This window comes from Mobula birostris, chromosome 2 (assembly GCF_030028105.1).
Source record: "Mobula birostris isolate sMobBir1 chromosome 2, sMobBir1.hap1, whole genome shotgun sequence".
In the NCBI taxonomy this organism is placed as follows: Eukaryota; Metazoa; Chordata; class Chondrichthyes; order Myliobatiformes; family Myliobatidae; genus Mobula; species Mobula birostris.
The window spans coordinates 25,121,578-25,143,607 of NC_092371.1; the positions used below are offsets into that span (position 1 = coordinate 25,121,578).

Sequence of the window (22,030 nt, forward strand, 5' to 3'; positions counted from 1 at the left end):
TGGGGGAGATTGTGTTGACGCGGGGGAAGTGATGACGGAGCTTGTGTTCACGCGGGGGAAGTGATGACGAAGATTGTATTGACGCGGGGGAAGTGATGGGTGGGATTGTGTTGATGAGGGCGAATTGATGACGGAGATTGTGTTCACGCGGGGGAGTGATGGGGGAGATTGTGTTCACGCGGATGGAGTGATGGGGAGATTGTGTTCACGCGGATGGAGTGATGGGGGAGATTGTTGACGCGGGGGAAGTGATGACGGAGATTGTGCTGACGCGGGGAAGTGATGGGGAGATTGTGTTGACGCGGGGGAAGTGATGGGGGAGATTGTGTTCACGCAGAGGGAGTGATGGGAGACATTCTGTTGACACGTCGAAGTGATTGGGGAGATTGTGCTGATGTGGGGGAAGTGATGGGGAGATTGTGTTGACGCGGGTTAAGTGATGGGGAGATTGTATTGACGCGGGGGAAGTGATGGGGGAGATTGTGTTGACACGGGGGAAGTGATGGGGGAGATTGCTTTGACGCGGGAGAAGTGATGGGGGAGATTTTGTTGACGCGGGGGAAGTGATGACAGAGATTGCGTTGATGCGGTGGAAGTGATGGGGAGATTGTGTTGACGTGGGGGAGGTGATGGGGAGATTGTGTTGACGCAGGGGAAGTGATGGGGAGATTGTGTTGACACGGGGAAGTGATGGGGGAGATTGTGTTGAAGCGGGGAAGTGATGGGGAGATTGTGTTGACGCGGGGGAAGTGATGGGGAGATTGTGTTGACGCGGGGGAAGTGATGGGGGAGATTGTGTTGACGCGGGGGAAGTGATGGGGGAGATTGTGTTGACGCGGGAGAATTGATGGGGAGATTGTTTTCACGCGTGGAAGTGATTGGGGAGATTGTGCTGACGCGGGGGAAGTGATGATGGAGATTGTGTAGACGCGGGGACAAGTGATTGGGAGATTGTGTTGACGCGGGAGAAGTGATGGGGGAGATTGTGTTGACGCGGGAGAAGTGATGGGGGAGATTCTGTTAACGCGGGGCAAGTGATGACGGAGATTGTGTTGACGCGGGGGAAGTGATGGGGGAGATTGTGTTGACGCGGGGGAAGTGATGACGGAGCTTGTGTTCACGCGGGGGAAGTGATGACGAAGATTGTATTGACGCGGGGGAAGTGATGGGTGGGATTGTGTTGATGAGGGCGAATTGATGACGGAGATTGTGTTCACGCGGGGGAGTGATGGGGGAGATTGTGTTCACGCGGATGGAGTGATGGGGGAGATTGTGTTCACGCGGATGGAGTGATGGGGGAGATTGTTGACGCGGGGGAAGTGATGACGGAGATTGTGCTGACGCGGGGAAGTGATGGGGAGATTGTGTTGACGCGGGGGAAGTGATGGGGAGATTGTGTTGACTCGGGGGAAGTGATGGGGGAGATTGTGTTCACGCAGAGGGAGTGATGGGAGACATTCTGTTGACGCGTCGAAGTGATTGGGGAGATTGTGCTGATGTGGGGGAAGTGATGGGGAGATTGTGTTGACGCGGGTTAAGTGATGGGGAGATTGTATTGACGCGGGGGAAGTGATGGGGGAGATTGTGTTGACACGGGGGAAGTGATGGGGAGATTGTGTTGACGTGGGGGAGGTGATGAGGAAGATTGTGTTCACGCGGGAGAAGTGATGAGGGAGATTGTTTTGACGTGGGGGAAGTGATGGGGAGATTGTGTTGACTCGGGGGAAGTGATGGGGGAGATTGTGTTCACGCAGAGGGAGTGATGGGAGACATTCTGTTGACGCGTCGAAGTGATTGGGGAGATTGTGCTGATGTGGGAGAAGTGATGGGGAGATTGTGTTGACGCGGGTTAAGTGATGGGGAGATTGTATTGACGCGGGGGAAGTGATGGGGGAGATTGTGTTGACACGGGGGAAGTGATGGGGAGATTGTGTTGACGTGGGGGAGGTGATGAGGAAGATTGTGTTCACGCGGGAGAAGTGATGAGGGAGATTGTTTTGACGTGGGGGAAGTGATGGGGAGATTGTGTTGACGTGGGGGAAGTGATGGGGAGATTGTGTTGACGCAGGGGAAGTGATGGGGAGATTGTGTTGATGCGGGGCAAGTGATGGTTGATTTTGTGTTGATGCGGGGAAGTGATGGGGAGATTGTGTTGACGCGGGGGAAGTGATGGGGAGATTGTGTTGACGCGGGGGAAGTGATGGGGAGATTGTGTTGACGCGGGGGAAGTGATGGGGGAGATTGTGTTGACGCGGGGGAAGTGATGGGGGAGATTGTGTTGACGCGGGAGAATTGATGGGGAGATTGTTTTCACGCGTGGAAGTGATTGGGGAGATTGTGCTGACGCGGGGGAAGTGATGATGGAGATTGTGTAGACGCGGGGACAAGTGATTGGGAGATTGTGTTGACGCGGGAGAAGTGATGGGGGAGATTGTGTTGACGCGGGAGAAGTGATGGGGAGATTGTGTTGACGCGGGGGAAGTGATGGGGGAGATTGTGTTGACGCGGGGGAAGTGATGAGGGAGATTGCTCTGATGCGGGGGAAGTGATGGGGGAGATTGTGTTGACGCGGGGGAAGTGATGGGGGAGATTGTGTTGACGCGGGGGAAGTGATGGGGGAGATTGTGTTGACGCGGGGGAAGTGATGACGGAGCTTGTGTTCACGCGGGGGAAGTGATGACGAAGATTGTATTGACGCGGGGGAAGTGATGGGTGGGATTGTGTTGATGGGGGCGAATTGATGACGGAGATTGTGTTCACGCGGGGGAGTGATGGGGGAGATTGTGTTCACGCGGATGGAGTGATGGGGGAGATTGTTGACGCGGGGGAAGTGATGACGGAGATTGTGCTGACGCGGGGAAGTGATGGGGAGATTGTGTTGACGCGGGGGAAGTGATGGGGGAGATTGTGTTCACGCAGAGGGAGTGATGGGAGACATTCTGTTGACACGTCGAAGTGATTGGGGAGATTGTGCTGATGTGGGGGAAGTGATGGGGAGATTGTGTTGACGCGGGTTAAGTGATGGGGAGATTGTATTGACGCGGGGGAAGTGATGGGGGAGATTGTGTTGACACGGGGGAAGTGATGGGGGAGATTGCTTTGACGCGGGAGAAGTGATGGGGAGATTTTGTTGACGCGGGGGAAGTGATGACAGAGATTGCGTTGGTGCGGTGGAAGTGATGGGGAGATTGTGTTGACGTGGGGGAGGTGATGGGGAGATTGTGTTGACGCAGGGGAAGTGATGGGGGAGATTTTGTTGACTCGGGGGAAGTGATTGCAGAGATTGTGTTGACGCAGGGAAGTGATTGGGGAGATTGTGCTGACGCGGGGGAAGTGATGACGGAGATCGTGTTGACGCAGGGGAAGTGATGACGGAGATTGTGTAGATGCGGGGACAAGTGATGGGGAGATTGCGTTGACCTGGGGGAAGTGATGGGGGAGATTGTGTTGACGCGGGTGAAGTGATGGGGAGATTATGTTGACGCGGGGGATGTGATGGTGAGATTGTGTTGACGCGGGGGAAGTGATGGGGGAGATTGTGTTGATGTGGAGGAAGTGATGACGGAGATTGTGTTGACGCGGGAGAAGTGATGGGGGAGATTGTGTTGACGCGGGAGAAGTGATGGGGGAGATTCTGTTGACGCGTCGAAGTGATTGGGGAGATTGTGCTGACGTGGGTGAAGTGATGGGGAGATTGTGTTGATGCGGGTGAAGTGATTGGGGAGATTGTGTTGACGCGGGGGAAGTGATGGGGAGATTGTGTTGATGCGGGGAAGTGATGGGGAGATTGTGTTGACGTGGGGGAAGTGATGGGGAGATTGTGTTGACGCGGGGGAAGTGATGGGGAGATTGTGTTGATGCGGGTGAAGTGATGGGGAGATTGTGTTGACGCGGGGAGGTGATGGGTGAGATTGTGTTGACGCGGGGTAAGTGATGGGGGAGATTGTGTTGACGCGAGTGAAGTGATGTCGGAGACTCTGTTGATGTGGGGGAAGTGATGAGGGAGATCATGTTGACGCGGGGGAAGTTTATGGGGGAGGTTGTTTTCATGCGGGGGAATTGATGACAGAGATTGTGTTGACGGGGGCGAAGTGATGGGGGAGATTGTGTTGATGTGGGAGAAGTGATGGGGGAGATTGTGTTGACGCGGGAGAATTGATGGGGGAGATTGTGTTGACGCGGTGGAAGTGATGGGGGAGATTGTGTTGACGTGGGGGAAGTGATGGGGAGATTGTGTTGACGCGGGGGAAGTGATGGCGAGATTGTGTTGACGTGGGGGAAGTGATGGGGGAGATTGTGTTGACGCGTGGGAAGTGATGGGGGAGATTGTGTTGACGCGGGGTAAGTGATGGGGTAGATGGAGTTGACATGGGTGAAGTGATGACGGAGATTGTGTTGACGCGGGGGAAGTGATGGGGGAGATTGAGTTGATGTGGGAGAAGTGATGGGGGAGATTGCTTTGACGCAGGGGAAGTGTTGACGGAAATTGTGTTGACTCGGGGGAAGTGATGGGGGAGATTGTGTTGACGTGGAGGAAGTGATGGGGGAGATTGTGTTGACGTGGGAGAAGTGATGGGGGAGATTGTGTTGACGCAGGTGAAATGATGGGGAGATTGTGTTGACGCGGGGTAAGTGATGGGGGAGATTGTGTTGACGCGGGTGAAGTGATGGGGAGATTGTGTTGACGCAGGGGAAGTGATGTCGGAGATTGTGTTGACGCGGAGGAAGTGATGTCGGAGATTGTGTTGACGCGGGGGAAGTGATGTGGGAGATTGTGTTGACACGGGGCAAGTGATGGTTGATTTTGTTTTGACGCGGGGGAAGTGATGGTTGATTTTGTGTTGACGCGGGGGAATTGATTACGGAGATTGTGTTGACGCGGGGGAAGTGATGTGGGAGATTGTGTTGACACGGGGAAGTGATGACGGAAATTGTGTTCACGTGGGGGAAGTGTTGGGGGAGATTGTGTTGACGAGTGGGAAGTGATGGCAGAGATTGTGCTGACGTGGGGGAAGTGATGGTTGTGATTGTGTTGACGTGGGGGAAGTGATGGGTGTGATTGTGTTGACGCGGGGGAATAGATGACGGGGATTGTGTTGACGCGGGGGAAGTGTTGGGGAAGATTGTGTTGACGCGGGGGAAGTGATGGGGGAGATTGTGTTGACGCGGGGATGTGATGGGGAGATTGTGTTGACGCGGCAGAAGTGATGGGGGAGATTGTGTTGACGCGGGGGAAGTGATGGGGGAGATTGTTTTGACGCGGGGGAAGTGATGGGGGAGATTGTGTTGACGCGGGTGAAGTGATGGGGAGATTGTGTTGACGCGGGGGAAGTGATGGGGAGATTGTGTTGACGCGGGGGAAGTGATGGCGAGATTGTGTTGACGAGTGGGAAGTGATGGGGGAGATTGTGTTGATGTGGGGGAAGTGATGACGGAAATTGTGTTCACGCGGGGGAAGTGTTGGGGGAGATTATGTTGACGAGTGGGAAGTGATGGGGGAGATTGTGTTGATCTGGCGGAAGTGATGGCAGAGATTGTGTTGATGCAGGGGAAGTGATGGGTGTGATTGTGTTGACGCAGGGGAAGTGATGGGGAGATTGTGTTGACGCGGGGGAAGTGTTGGGGGAGATTGTGTTGATGTGGGAGAAGTGATGGGGAGATTGTGTTGACGCGGGGGAAGTGATGGGGGAGATTGTTTTGACGCGGGGGATGTGATGGGGGAGATTGCTTTGACGCGGCGGAAGTGATGGGGAGATTGTGTTGACGTGGGGGAAGTGATGGGGGAGATTTTGTTGACGTGGGGGAAGTGATGACGGAGATTGTGTTGATGCGGGGGATGTGATGGGGGAGATTGTGTTGACGCGGTGTAAGTGATGGGGGAGATTGTGTTGACGCGGGGATGTGATGGGGGAGATTGTGTTGTCGCGAGTGAAGTGATGTCGGAGATTCTGTTGACGTGTGGGAAGTGATGAGGGAGATTGTGTTGACGCGGGGTATGTGATGGGAGAGATTGTGTTGAAGCGGGGGAGGTGATTGGGAGATTGTGTTAACGTGGGGGAAGTGATGAGGGAGATTGTGTTGACGCAGGGGAAGTGATGTGGGAGATTGTTTTGACGCGGGGAAGTGATGACAGAGATTGTGTTGACGCGGGGAAGTGATGGGGGAGATTGTGTTGATGCGGGGCAAGTGATGGTTGATTTTGTGTTGACGCGGGTGAAGTGATGGGGAGATTGTGTTGACGCGGGGGAAGTGATGGGGAAATTGTGTTGACGTGGGGGAAGTGATGGGGAGATTGTGTTGATTCGGGGGAAGTGATGGTTGATTTTGTGTTGACGCGGGGGAAGTGATGGGGAGATTGTGTTGACGCGGGGGAAGTGATGGGGAGATTGTGTTGACGTGGGGGAAGTGATGGGGAGATTGTGTTGACGCGGGGGAAGTGATGGGGGAGATTGTGTTGACACGGGGAAGTGATGGGGGAGATTGTGTTGACGCGGGCGAGGTGATGGGGGAGATTGTGTTGACGCGGGGGAAGTGATGGGGAGATTGTGTTGACGCGGGGGAAGTGATGGGGGAGATTGTTTTGACGCGGGGGATGTGATGGGGGAGATTGCTTTGACGCGGCGGAAGTGATGACGGAGATTGTGTTGACGCGGCGGAAGTGATGGGGGAGATTTTGTTGACGTGGGGGAAGTGATGACGGAGATTGTGTTGACGCGGGGGATGTGATGGGGGAGATTGTGTTGACGCGGTGTAAGTGATGGGGGAGATTGTGTTGACGCGGGGGATGTGATGGGGGAGATTGTGTTGACGCGAGTGAAGTGATGTCGGAGATTCTGTTGACGTGTGGGAAGTGATGAGGGAGATTGTGTTGACGCGGGGTATGTGATGGGAGAGATTGTGTTGAAGCGGGGGAGGTGATTGGGAGATTGTGTTAACGTGGGGGAAGTGATGAGGGAGATTGTGTTGACGCGGGGGAAGTGATGTGGGAGATTGTTTTGACGCGGGGAAGTGATGACAGAGATTGTGTTGACGCGGGGAAGTGATGGGGGAGATTGTGTTGATGCGGGGCAAGTGATGGTTGATTTTGTGTTGACGCGGGGGAAGTGATGGGGAGATTGTGTTGACGCGGGGGAAGTGATGGGGAGATTGTGTTGATGTGGGGGAAGTGATGGGGGGATTGTGTTGATTCGGGGGAAGTGATGGTTGATTTTGTGTTGACGCGGGGGAAGTGATGGGGAGATTGTGTTGACGCGGGGGAAGTGATGGGGAGATTGTGTTGACGTGGGGGAAGTGATGGGGAGATTGTGTTGACGCGGTGTAAGTGATGGGGGAGATTGTGTTGACGCGGGGGATGTGATGGGGGAGATTGTGTTGACGCGAGTGAAGTGATGTCGGAGATTCTGTTGACGTGTGGGAAGTGATGAGGGAGATTGTGTTGACGCGGGGTATGTGATGGGAGAGATTGTGTTGAAGCGGGAGAGGTGATTGGGAGATTGTGTTAACGTGGGGGAAGTGATGAGGGAGATTGTGTTGATGCGGGGCAAGTGATGGTTGATTTTGTGTTGACGCGGGGAAGTGATGGGGAGATTGTGTTGACGCGGGGGAAGTGATGGGGAGATTGTGTTGACGTGGGGGAAGTGATGGGGAGATTGTGTTGACGCGGGGGAAGTGATGGGGAGATTGTGTTGACACGGGGAAGTGATGGGGGAGATTGTGTTGACGCGGGCGAGGTGATGGGGGAGATTGTGTTGACGCGGGGAAGTGATGGCGGAGGTTGTGTTGACGCGGGGGAAGTGATGGGGGAGATTGTGTTGATGCAGCGTAAGTGATGGCGGAGATTGTGTTGGTGTGGGAGAAGTGATTTGGGCGATTGTGCTGCTCTGGTGGCTGGCACGGTGAAAGGTGAGGATGAGGGAACTCTGTTTCTGGTCTGTTTGAAGGGAAGTCTGGCGGTAAGAGCAGAAGACCAAAATCGGCAAGAGAGGGCTCCAGAAGCCACAGCAGAAAGGAAGGTAAACTTGCCACTTAGCTGCAAAACAGAAGGGAAGAAGTTCACACATTACCTACTTGAAATATCATACCATTTGTTTCAGGACGAACTTACTCAAATCGGAGACAGAGGCAGCCAAGAAATGGGCCAACAGATGGGGATTTCTGGTGACCCAGCGCAATCAGGTAATCCCTCTTAGGATCACCAGAAAGGGAAATGAGACACAATAAAGTAAACTAAAGCCAACTAATTGGGCCCCCCCCAAACTATGGTAATGGTTTACTGAGACAGAAGTTATTCTGCAGGTGCTGGAGATCTGTAGCAACACAATGCTGGAGGAACTCAGTAGGTCAGACAAGTCCCTGCATCAGAACTCATCCCTTCTCCCCCTCGCTTCCCCAACGCCGCACAGTTTTCCCTGCAAGTGCAGGGGTTTCAATACTGTTCTTACACTCCTGTCTAATCACTGTCGTGTTCGTTATGAGGATGGGTGCAGGCTGTCCCACTGAACTTTATTGATAACGCTGCTTGTAAAATATGTGAACCCCTCCCATGTGGGAGCAGCTGACTGAGTGGCATAGGATTAACCCATTAACTACCACAGTAGCTCACCTTATGGAATAAAGAAAAACCAGGCATGTACTTCTTGTGTATAGAACTGCATTGAAATTATAGTTACTGAAATTGAATGATTCAGTTCACTTTACCCAGAGTACATAACCTATGCTCCTTATATAAACACAAAAAAGAATTATCAACAATTTAACTGTGAACTCTTTGTTTTTAACAGTCTTTCTCTCGCTTTAATCCCTCCTTTTTCACCAATTCCTTTTTTTAAGAACACTCTCATTTTATGAAACGTTTTCAACATTAGAACTCTTTTTTAAAAAAACACTAAGTCTAATAGACATTAGAGTAGACTACCTGGACACTCTGGCAAAGTGAGAGGGTGATTCTGTCTCTTTAGTCACTTGCCCTAAGCTGTTATGGAGTACATCTCTGTGGTGGGACAGGTAAATGACCCGATCTGGTATAGGTTCCTGCAAGTGTTGGAGGAGAGGGGTTGGAGATTCTTGAACAGATGTCTCCACCCCAGGTACGTGGTTCTCATCACAAGGATTAGGCCCCTCTATCTCTGTCTCTACCTTTCGTGGACTTTGAAGGCCCACAAGTGCACACCTGTTCCACCTGATTTCACCTTGTGATGTTCTGATCACAAACAATTGTGGTGTACGTTTTCGGACTATTGTTCCTTTGGTGAATTGGTCTGAAACCCAAACAGCTTCACCAATCCTGAGCAGTGAAAAAGATTTTGCTCTGTGTCTGAGATCACGCATGCTCCTCGTTTTCTCACACCACGTTTCTCTAAGTCCAATAGGTGAGGTTGGAGAAAGGAAGGAAGAATGGGCAGGCTTGTTCTCAGTTTCCGGCCCATTGACAGCTTTGATGGACTGTAACCATTAGCAAGAGGTGTAGAGCAATAAGCTAGGATTGCTTTGCAGGGGTCTTTTGCCTTCAGTAGGAGACTCTTAACAGTTTGTCCTGTTTTTTCCACTTCTCCATTTGCCCGTGGGTACTGTGGATTGCTTGTCTGGTGTTTGAACTCGTAGTCCCTAGCGAAGGCTTTGAATTCTGAGCAGCTGAACTGTGGACTCTGTTGTCTGACACAAGTGTCTCTGGTATTCCATGGTGAGCGAATACAGCTCTCAGATGCTGTATAACTGCTGCTGAGGATGGAGAGGACAGCTTGGACACCTCAACATTCCGTGAGTAGTATCCACAGTGTGGATTTTGTCTCTTTTCAGCTCAGAAATGTCTGTGTCTGCAACTTGCCATGGAAAGTCTGGGAATTCTGTGGGACAGAGAGGTTCAGAATGATTTTTGTGCAGTTTTCTGCACATTGCTTTACATAATGTCCCAGCTATGTGCTCAGACCAGACTACCATACAGATTACCTTGCTCTCCTTGGTGGATTTGGCTGATAATTTTGGCATGCATAGAAGCAGGACTGGTAAGTCTGGAGTCCTTTAGCAGGAAACCATCGAGAATGATAAGTATGTCCCTTTCAAGCCAGTAAGGTCGGAGCTCATGAGCTCCTTTTGGAACAGCTGGCCATCCATGCTCACAGTATTCCATGACCTTGCTGCAGATTTGGTTGTTTTTCAACTCAGCGCAGATTTCATGCAGTTTACTCTGTGATGCAGGTAAACTTCCACGTACCTGAGCTAAGGAGATTTCAGTATCTTCCATGAGGGCAGAATCAGCATCTTTCCAATCACTTTTGCATGACATCCTCGACAGAGTGTCTGGTGTTGTGAAAGATTTGCCGGGAACATATTCAATGTCGTAACGGTATCACATAAGCCTCAAACTGAATCTTTGCAGATGTGGAGGCGAGTCATACAAGTGTTTTGAGCTGAGGAGGCTGACAAGTGGCTTGTAGTCAGTTTCAAGTAGGAATTTAGTGCCAGTCAAGGAGTAGCTGAAGTGTCTGCAAGCCCTCACAAGAGCCAATGTCTCCTTTTCGATTTAGGCATAACGCTGTTCAGTCGGAGTCAGTGCTCTTGTGGTATGTGCCACCAATTTCCATACACCACTGCAGTGTTACATGAGCACTTTCCCTGGACAAAGGAAGAGGCATCTGCTGAGACCTTAGTTGTTTTGTTCAAATCAAAGAACACCACTGTTGGTGGGGGGATAAGCTCTGGTTTAAGTGATGAGAATAATTTCTGTGGTGTGTCCCAGGTCCCAACATTTCTCTGAGAGAGGAGGTCATGAAGTGGCTTTGTTTTCTCTGTCAAATCTGGAATGAACTTTCCTAGTTGGTTTACCATGCCAAGGAAAGTGCAGATCTCTGATACATTTGTAGGCTGTTCATTGTTCTGAATTCCTGCCAGTTTGCCTGAATCTGGTCGCACTCCCTCTGAGGACAGTAGGTGGCCTAAGAACTTCACCTCCAACTTTGCAAATTCACATTTCTTTTTGCTTCGTGTGATTCCAGCCTGCTTCAGTTTCCCCAAAGTAGCTTCCTCTCTTTCGTCATGTTCCTCACTTGAGCCTCCCTCCAAAGATGAGTGCATCATCCATGTGGCAGACCATTCCTTCCAGTCCCTCCAAAATGTGGTTCATCCTCATCTGAAAGAGTTCAGGGGCTGATGTGATGTGAAAAGGGAGTCTTTTGATGAAGGTATAATGTCCGTATAGTGTGATAAAGGTTGTGAGCTGTTGTGACTCAGGAGTTAAACAGATCTGCCAGAACCTTGAGCTTATATCTAGTTTTGTGAAGATCTTTGTACCACCCAGCATACCCAATGTATGCTCAACAGAGGGCAGAATAAAATACTCCCACCTCACTGAATTATTCAATTTTGTTAGACTGACACAGATCCTCACTGTACCATCTGGCTTGGGAAGAGGAACAATGCCTGCACACCAGTAGTAGGTCTGTTCACTCTAGTTACAGTGTCAAGCACCTCCAATCTCTCAAGTTCAGCTTTCACTTTGTTCATTAATGGGACTGATATACACCTCACTGTGGTCAGAGAGTAGGGCATCACTCCTGGCCTCAGTTGGACAAGATAATCTTCTTTCAGTGTCCCCAGGCTTGTGAACAACTCCAGGTACTTATACTACTGAACATTGTTTAGCAAATCCAACTTTGCAATGAGGTTAAACGCAAACAACAGGAATTCTGCAGATGCTGGAAATTCAAGCAACACACATCAAAGTTGCTGGTGAACGCAGCAGGCCAGGCAGCATCTCTAGGAAGAGGTGCAGTCGACGTTTCAGGCCGAGACCCTTCGTCAGGACTAACTGAAGGAAGAGTGAGTAAGGGATTTGAAAGTTGGAGGGGGAGGGGGAGATCCAAAATGATCGGAGAAGACAGGAGGGGGAGGGATGGAGCCAAGAGCTGGACAGGTGATTGGCAAAAGGGGATACGAGAGGATCATGGGACAGGAGGTCTGGGAAGAAAGACAAGGAGTCTGGGTAGCCTCCAACCTGATGGCATGAACATCGACTTCTCTAACTTCCGCTAGGCTCCACCTCCCCCTCATACCCCATCTGTTACTTATTTTTATGCACACATTCTTTCACTCTCCTTTTTCTCCCTCTGTCCCTCTGAATATACCTCTTGCCCATCCTCTGGGTTCCCCCCCACCTTGTCTTTCTTCCCGGACCTCCTGTCCCATGATCCTCTCGTATCCCCTTTTGCCAATCACCTGTCCAGCTCTTGGCTCCATCCCTCCCCCTCCTGTCTTCTCCTATCATTTTGGATCTCCCCCTCCCCCTCCAACTTTCAAATCCCTTACTCACTCTTCCTTCAGTTAGTCCTGACGAAGGGTCTCGGCCTGAAATGTCGACTGTACCTCTTCCTAGAGATGCTGCCTGGCCTGCTGCGTTCACCAGCAACTTTGATGTGTGTTGCTTGCAATGAGGTTCAGCTTTTCGATGGCATGTCGTCCCAGTGGTGCTGAGAAGAGATTCTGAACAACATAGACATTCTCTTTGAATGGTTTCTCATTTTTACGGATGGAAGAAGTAAAACATTCCTTTCACACTGAGTTTTCGTTTCCCTCGCCCCATGAGCACTTCCTTTGTTGGGTTTAACGTATACCTGCTTTCTTCACCAGTTTTGTGAACAGACATTCGGGATGGCTGTGACATCTGCCCAAGTGACCATTTTGAACGTCACTGCCTCATTTTGCAAATGAACCGTAGTACACCAGTCTTGTCTATTTGAACGTAGAGCCCCAAAGAAAACTTTGTCTTCCTCTGAATCATGGTCTTTGACCTAACAAATAACTGTTTTTGAGTGACATTCAATTTTATAATGGCCAACTCTATTGCATTGGTGGCATTTCCCTTCGTTTGCTGGACAGAGCACTTTGACATGGAATGGAAACTTGCTGCATCTCCTGCAATGGACATTTTACCTGCTCTTTGTTTCGCTTCTCTGTTTTGTTTGAGCTGAGCTTTACTGTCACCTCTTTCTGTAGTCTTTCTGACTGCACCTTGTTTCCTCTCATATATCACATTTCACTTTCCTGTGAAATATTCTTTGAATTTGTCCTGCACTGTTTTGTAATTCTGTTTCTGAGCATCTGTCAGTTCTAATCCACCCATGATGTCATCTCCTTCGTCATCCATGCAGTATATCAGTGTGCCTACTTGATGCTCTTCTGAAGCCTGAGTGAGATTGCTTGCAACCTCAAAGCATCTGAGCCATTTCTCAAAGTCCCCTAGTTTACAGAAGTCAAATCTCTCAGGGTGGGGGGCTCTTCATTAGGTAAGTAGATGTAGGTGCTGCAGATATTTGCTCTATTTTCCTGTTTGCTTATTTATTAGTTTATTTGGACTACAAAAATATTTTTCTCTCTCCTTGAGAGCTTGACTGACTTCTTTGCCGTGTCTGTGTCCCTGTGCACTTCCCCAGGCTAGTGGTTCACAGATTGTTACAATGTATCCTCTTCCGGGTGCAGTGTCACTGAAAGCAAGCATGCAGGTACAGCAGGCAGTGAAGAAAGCTAATGGCATGTCGGCCTTCATAACAAGGGGAGTTGAGTATAGGAGCAAAGAGGTCCTTCTGCAGTTGTACAGAGCCCTGGTGAGACCACATCTGGATTATTGTGTGCAGTTTTGGTCAAAAAATTTGAAGAAGGACATTCTAGTTATTGAGGGAGTGCAGCGTAGGTTCATGAGGTTAATTCCCAGGATGGCGGGACCGTCATATGTTGAAAGATTGGAGCGACGGGCTTGTATACACTGGATTTTAGAAGGATGAGAAGGGATCTGATTGAAACATATAAGATTATTAAGGGATTGGACACGCTAGAGGCAGGAAACATGTTCCCGATGTTGGGGGAGTCCAGAACCAGAGGCCACAGTTTAAGAATAAGGGGTAGGCCATTTAGAACGGAGTTGAGGAAAAACTTTTTCACACAGAAAGTTGTGGATCTGTGGAATGCTCTGCCTCAGAAGGCAGTGGAGGCTAATTCTCTGGATGCTTTCAAGAAAGAGTTAGATAGAGCTCCTAAAGATAGTGGAGTCAAGGGATATGGGGAGAATGAAGGAACAGGGTACTGATTGTGGGTGATCAGCCATGATCACAGTGAATGGCGGTGCTGGCTCGAAGGGCCGAATGGCCTACTCCTGCACCTATTGTCTATTGTCAGTGCGAAGGCGTTGCCTAGCAACCCTGGCCAGGTCTCAGCTCATGCACATGCAGTTAGCAACTAGCATAGGCAGTGTAGGTTGATAAAACTTTGGATTTGTTTTGTAGATATATGCAAACAAGAACAACCTTACTGTAAATTCTTGCTTATTGGACCTCCTGCTTGGTCTGCAGCATGATTTCATTGACAATCAATGACTTCTGACACCATGTTGTGTTTGTTATGAGAGAGAGTGCAAACCCACACCAGCATGGCAGTATGCAGGCCATTCAACTGAACTTTATTGATAACGCCCTTTGTACAATATGTGAACCCCTCCCATGTGTGAGTGGCATTAACCCACTAACTACCACAACAATCAGCATCCAGGGATCCAGGCAACTCTGATGGAGCGTCTCAGCACAAAGCATCAACTCTCTATTTCCCTCTATGGCTGCTGCCTAAACTGCTGAGTTCCTCCAGCACTTTGTGTCAGTGTGGAAGTAGCTTGCTGTTTTGAACTCAGGGAGTTGTCGGACGCTGCTGCATGTTTCGTGCACAGTTTTAGAATGATCCCATTCACCATCTGTATTAGACTGAAGAGACACATCCCTGGTTGGGCCATGGTTTTAGAAAGTTCAGTGTTGGGATTGGGAGAAACTGAACAAAACTCTCTGGCGTCTGGAAGGGGCTGCAAGAGGGACAAGGATCGGACCTGTACCACCAATTCCATAAGTCACAGACAAACACTGGCTACCACAAAGACCGCTCGCCCCCGCCCCCGCCCCCAGAACTGGCTGAAATGGTTCATCAAAGGGATTCTGGGCTGGTGGCTTAAAAGGAAAGAACCCTGTGAATTTACTACATGAAATAATGTTGAGAACCATTCCTTCACACAGCTGGAAACCTAAAACTCTTTATCAAACATTCCATGATTGTCATTGTTGGGTGTTTCCTAAGCACAACATGCAGCTGAGTGGTCCAGCAAATAGAACCACTGCCTCACGGTGCCAGAGACCTGGATTTAGTCTTGACATTGAGTGGAGTTTGCACATTCTCCCCATAGCAGTGGTTTCTTCTGGGTGCTCCATTCCCCGCCCCCCATAAAGATGTTATGCAGGATTAGTGTAAACAGGTGGTTGATGGTCAGCACAGACTCAGTGGGCTGAAGGGTCTGGTTCCATGTTGAACCTCTCTGGAACTTTATGACGTGAATAGACTTGAGTTGCAAATCAGTTATGATCTCATTTATTGATGGAACTGACAAGGGGCTGAATGGCCTCCAGATATTCCCATGCTCCCTTGCAGGAGTGGTTACATAGCCATATTTTCCCACTTTATGGGTCCATTTGGTCTAAATCTTGGTCCACCTGGCACTCCCAGCTTGGGCAATAGCTGAGTTACAACTGACATTTCCTTAGCCTCTCCTGGGCAAGGAACAGGATTCTTACCACAGCATCCCTGCCAAGTGAACATGAGCAAGCACAACATGTTCACAGGTGCTCTAAACTCAAATATGGTAAATGTGTGGACAGAAACTCTGCAAAGTCTGGGCTGAGATGTAAAACTTTGGGCTTAATGAGAAGCCAATGCAATCATTGTGGTTTGATTCCTTTCAGATTGAGGCTGAACAGGAGAAACTGAGAAATAAATGCAGACTGCTTACCCCCGAACACCTGAAAGTTCGACCTGCATCTCCAGTCAGCAAGTACATCCAGGTTGGCTGGGCTTTTGTTCTGCTGAATCTTGGCTAATGTAATAAAACACTTGCAACAGCATCACTGGCACATAGGATTAGAGGCACAGCATTCACAAGAAAAACATAAATTAAACATCAATTAAACACAACTTTTACAAGAGATAACACAATTAGAACAAAAAAGTTCATTTTGGAGGTTCAAAAAAGCAGTCATGGCATATCAGGATCAGGTACTTATCTGACATGCAGTATGTTGCCAAATTTGTTGCATTGTGGAGCAATGTAGTGAAAGAAATAAAACAGGACGATAAGTTATAATAAAATAATGTAAAAGTAGTAGTTATCATGGGTTCACGGACAATTCAGAAATCTGACAGCAGAGGGGAAGAAGCCGTTCTGAAAACTTTGAATGTAGGTCTGCCAGCTCTTGTCGGGTGCATAATTGCTATTCAGATCAGCAATGAAGGCGATTTACAAACTTTGAATCCAAAGTTACATTGATTGTTTATTCTGGGGAATTGGCAAGACAGAGGAGTTTGATTGGCAGGGAGAGCTGACTAAAGGTTGGGTGCAGGTGGCAAAGATTTGCAGTTGAATGCATTGCAAGTAGAAGTAGAAGGGAAAAGTAGTCGTGGACCTCCCTGTGGTTGTACGATGTCACGGTCAAGAACCCATCTCATACAGGACATTGTCACTAGCCAGACACTCCAGGTAACACAAGACCTTTAGATGTGGCACATGAAATGATACAATGAAGTGACAAGACTGCTGGGTACCTGCAGCCAGTGAGAAGGTGCTGACTCTTCTTGTGCTGTTTCCCAGCGTGAAAGCTACGAACCTCACCCACACAGGGAAGTGGTGAAAGAGGCACAGTGAAATTATCAGAGTTAGGGCAAGGATGGCGTAAGGCATCAGTGGCCAATTCTTTTTTTCCAAATGGTTTTCCCAAGTGACTGTTACATGCTGTAATGTTAATGTATGAAACAGTTTTTAAAAACTGCAGATGCTGGAAATCTGAAATAAAACCAGGAAAGAATAGGGAACTTCAGCAGGCTGGTCGGCACCTGGGGAATCATTGACCCAGAGTGCTAATTGTCCAGCTCTCCACAAACGCTGAGTGTCCCATGCATTTTCTGCTGCTTAAGTTATAGATTTTAATTAAGGGGAAGAGAGGGGCATGAGGGGGAAGGAGGAAAGGAAAGGAGTGTGTCAGGCTGCAGAGCAGGAGCAATCAGGTGACAAATAGTGATGTTGATGCAAGGTTAAAGGAAGCGGCGATGGGGACAAGCAAGAACACAAAGGACAGGTCTTGGGCAATGCAAATGGAACTGAAGGATCATGAGCAATAGTTGTTTGACATCTCTGCACTTAAGAGATGCAGTGTGCAGGAATGAGGGTGTGGATATGGATTGATGCCCTCTTCACATTGTTACCATCGGGTAGGAGGTACAGAAGCCTGAAGACACACACTCAGTGATTCTTCCCCTCTGCCATCCAATTCCCATGAATACTACCTCACTGCTTTTTTATTTCTTTTTTTTTACACTACATATTTTAACTTAACTATTTAATAGGCATATATAAACTTAATATATCTCAGTTTTTTTTGTTCTCTATATTGATTTATCATGTATTTCATTATACTGCTGTCGTAAAGTTAACGAATTTCATGACATATGCCGGTGATATTAAACCTGATTCTGATTCTGATGAGTAAGAGTCTGCATGTTGAATGGAGGTATACAACTCAGTACATGATAGATGGTGACAGGGATTTGGAGGTGAGTGTCATTCAGAATACTGTGGGCAGATTCACACTGCATGACTGTTGGCAGCACGGATAATGACCACTCAACCCCGCCTGTGAGTCAACAGCTCTGACACTGTCAGCATGCCTGATTTTTACACTGAGGTCAGAGCCTGCACCGCATGGCACACAACTTGTTCAAAGCCACCATAATCAGGATGAGACATCCAGTACTGGAGGGAAATGAGTGCCTGATCGTGCTAATTAAACAATGCAAATAGTCTTTGCTTTTAAAGATCCTCGTAATCTGGGCTCCTGGGTCAAAATTGCAGGATGCTCCCTAATCTGGCACTGATCAGCACACAGTTTACTGGGTGAATTCTATGGTTATGACCTTTTCTTACCCTCCAAGTTTTCAGACCTTGTGCACCAGTGTAACAAAAGCAGAACAGTACTTTCTCCCCCAGTCCCTAAGTCCGCAGCTTTCTTTTTTGGAAAGCTTGCAGGAGCCTAGGTAGCAACACAAAAAAGTTACAGCATTCACACAGGTGTTCCTTTTAGGTGAATATTCCCCTACACAAATAAGAACCCCTTTTCCTAATCCTATTCTCATCTGTGTACAGGCACTGTTGAAAATGGTGAACATACGAAGGTCCTAAACCATCAAGAGAAGCACCAAATACCTCCCACCAGAAAGAAATAACAGATAATCATGAGGCAGAGTTGGTGGGGCGGGGGTGGAACAAAAGATTGCTTCAGCTTTGTATCTAAGAATTTGTATTTGCTGATACAATTCCAATGTGTTCAATTCTAAATCTTTGCCACCTGCTCTCCATCTTATGTCAGGTCCAATGCACCTCTCCACCTATCAGACTCCTCCATTCATGTCCATTCCTCAGAATAAAATATGTCCTTAAGATTGCAAGATTCTTGATGGACCTCACAAGGTGTGAAATGTTGCCATGGACAGTGGGAATGCAGGGTTGCATTGGAATTGGCTAGGATCTTAGCAAATAGAACAGGTCTGAGTCCATTTCTTATACCTGATTTGCAATTACATAAGTTCTAAAAAAATTTAGAGGCATATGAAGGAAAATAACATGTTGCCTTCTCATTATTCCAACTGTAAACTATTAACTGTGTATGAAAGTGCCATGTATATCTATATCAACCTACACCTATACTTTTTTGTTCATAGCTGTATCTGATCTAACCATCTCTATTTTCCTATCCTATCACATAAGCATCTGCAGCCTTCCAAATTTAACATGTCCTCCAGTTCCTCAGCAAACCCCTGTGCTTCTGGTAGCTGTGCTAGTAAGTCTAAACCCCCTCCTAGCCCACCGTACAGTCTCCTGACCATCTCTCCCTTCCCCTTTTCCTTTGCTGCATCATCATTTTAGTCATGTAATCGAACACCGACTTTCCTTTTTGGTCTTTCCCACATCACACCGACTCTTCCATCTCCCTGCTTCCAAGTTGTGATCCTGAAACATTGCCTTTGTTCCTCTCTTCAGAAATGCTGTCGGATCTGTTTGTTGAGTATTTCCAGCGTTCACTGCTGGTCATCTTTCCACCTTTCACTTTGTCTATCAACATTTTCCATCTCACTTGTCCATCAATATATGTTTTATTACATTTATTCATTTATGTGCAAACATTTATGAGAATTCCCTCAGGACCCGAGGGTCTGAGCTATCGGGAAAGGTTGAGCATGCTAGGATTTTATTTCTTGGAAGGTACAAGACTGAGGGGTGACTTTATAGGGGTGCATAAAATCATGAGGAGCACAGATAGGGTGATTGCACACAAGAGATTTTGCAAATGCTGGAAATCTTGAGCAATGCACACAAATGATGGAGGAACTCAGCAAGGCAGGAAGCAACCATGGATACTGCATGACTTCCTGAGTCCCTCCAGCATTTTGTGGGTGAATTCACACAATATTTTTTCTCCAGGATAGAGAATCTACTACCACTGGGGTGGTGGTAGAGGCAAATACATTAGGAACATTTAAACTCTTAGATAGGCACAAGGATGATCAAAAAATGAGGGCTATGTAGGAGGGGAGGGCTAGATTGATCTTTGAGTAGATTAAAGGATGGGCACAACATTGTGAGCCTAAGGACATGTATTGTGTTGTTATGTTCTATGTTGTAAAGAAGAGGGCATGGGTTTAAATTGAGAGAGTAAAGATTTAAAAGAGTCTTGAAGTACAACCACTTCATGTGGGTTCTGGCATATATACTCGGTGTCCACTTTATTATGTACATCTGTTTGTTAACGTAAATATCCAATCAGCCAATCACGTGACAGCAACTCAATGCATAAAAGCATGCAGAAATTGTCAAGAGGTTCAGTTGTTGTTGTTCAGACCAAACATTAGCATGAGAAAGAAACGTGATCCAAGTAACTTTGACCATTTTGTTGGTGCCAGGTGGGGTGGTTTGAGCATCTCAGAAACTGCTGATCTCTAGGGATTTTAATGTACAACAGTTGCTATAGTTTATACAAGGTCAGGGTTAGTGTGCAGCAACTCTGTGGACAAAAATGCCTTGTTAATGAGAGAGATCAGAGGAGAATGGCCAGATTGGTTCAAGCTGACAGGAAGGCAACAGTATCTCAGTAAGACCATGTGTTACAATCGTGGTGTGCAGAAGAGCATCTCTGAACGCACAACATGTCGAACCCTGAAGTGGATGGGCTACAGCAGCAGATGACCACAAACATACACTCACTGGCCACTTTATTAGGTACAGGAGGTATCTAATAAAGTGGCCACTTAGTGTCAACTGAATGAGCTGCCAGAGAAATAGTTGAGGCAGATATGCTTAATGGCATTTAATAGGCTTTTTGACCTATACAATGGATAGGAAAGGTTTAGAGGGTTATGAGCCAAGCTCAGGTGAATGAGACTAATGTAGATGGTCATCTTGGTTGGCATGGTTGAGTTGGGCCCAAGGGCCTGTTTCCATTCTACTTACTCTAGTTTTCATTGACAATCTCCACCTTTGTTTCTGCAGGTGGCTCCATCTCCTGCCGTACCAAAGACGACACAAGGTTTGATAGGCTGGAGGTCCGGGGTAGCAGGATTAGAGCTGGAGCGATATGGAAGCTCCCGGCAAGGAAAATGGAGCTTTCTCCATCAAATGAAATGGCCAGAAGACAGTATTGACTGACAGTTCCTCAGTGAGATCATTTTCACCATCAGTCAAACTGATGTGAAAGCTCAGCACTGCTGGTTTTAACTTCGGCTTTGTCACTACTCTAGGTTGTCCCTATGGATTTAAGATTCTTTTGTTTGAGAATACCTTTTCATAAGATTTATAAAGCATATGGAAATATATGAAAGAGAAACATTTTCCACCATATGTTTTTTTCTCTTCCTCCTATCTCCTCCTATAAACTCCTATCACAGAGAAATGAATCACTTTCAATTTTTGGCCATTAACACTGAGATACAATAATGTTTAGTGAATTAACTAATATAATGCTGACTGAATTAGAATAAAGGAGCGTGGAGACCTTTCACAGTCAGTGAGGGCTTTTTAATCATTCAGATCAATTGACAGTCAAACATTACGAGAATTGCTTAATATTTGTATGGCATTACGTCACTTAGAAAGTGTAGTTCAACTTCACAATAAATTGCTCTTCTACAAAAGTGATTTCTTCTGTGCCTTCATTACTCATTGTACTTTGGAATTCATCCTGCCTTTTTCCCCTTTTTGCTGTGGTTGTTGTTATTAGTGAGAAAGGCTGCTGTTGGGAACTCCAGTCTATTGAGAGTGACGCCTTCTTGTGTGCACGTCAGCACTTTGCATCTCTGCCCTCTATGTCCACTGAGATGTTGACACCTTCACCGGTATGAGGCTGACAAATCTGAACACTTACCCAATGATTGTACCCAGGACTCACTCTGGCCCAGCAGGCAAAAGCTTTAAGTGTTCCTGTAGAGACATTTAAGGTGCGGCTTCATGTTTGCATCCTGTCCCAATGAACAGCTTCTGAACTTAAATCAGCCACTGCCATGTTTTATACCTCAATAATAGGCAGTACAGCTCAGCTACCTGGGCCCAGTGGAGTTACTAAAAGTATTATTACTGATGGATTAAAACTGATCTACGGTATTAGTATTGATTCCCCCTTAGAGAACAATCTGGACCAACCCTCACAGAAGATCTTTCAAAAGCTCTGCCTTCATTTCAGCACCTGTTCCTTGTAACCAACTCTGCTACAAGAACAGTTCCAGTGTCTCCAATCTCTTCCCATAGCTCACTGCTGCCAGTATCCTGACACACAGAATGCAGCCGTGGAGGGAGATGAACAGTCAACGTTTGGCCACTCCTGCTGAAGTGTCTAAGCCGGAAATGTTGACTGCCCATTTTCCTCCATAGATGCTTACTGACCCACTGAGTTCCTCAAGCATCCCGATCCAGTTT

General features: G+C 47.8%; 1 protein-coding gene across 5 annotated transcripts in view; it reads left to right on the forward strand.

The window, feature by feature from the left end:
• LOC140185460 (ciliary microtubule inner protein 1-like) overlaps window positions 1–21,237 on the forward strand; it is a 206,316-nt gene extending 185,079 nt beyond the window's left edge. For 2 of the 5 annotated variants that reach the window (XM_072238818.1, XM_072238813.1), the window contains 3 exons: window positions 8,094–8,175; window positions 15,762–15,860; window positions 20,612–21,235. In XM_072238818.1, coding sequence (XP_072094919.1) covers window positions 8,094–8,175; window positions 15,762–15,860; window positions 20,612–20,767 — 337 coding nt within the window. In that variant the 3' untranslated portion in view covers window positions 20,768–21,235. Of the gene's footprint in view, window positions 1–8,093; window positions 8,176–9,600; window positions 9,716–15,761; window positions 15,861–20,611 lie in introns of those variants that run through there. The other 3 variants (XM_072238805.1, XM_072238800.1, XM_072238824.1) reach the window with 3 other exon arrangements.
• Window positions 21,238–22,030: the final 793 nt, after the last annotated feature.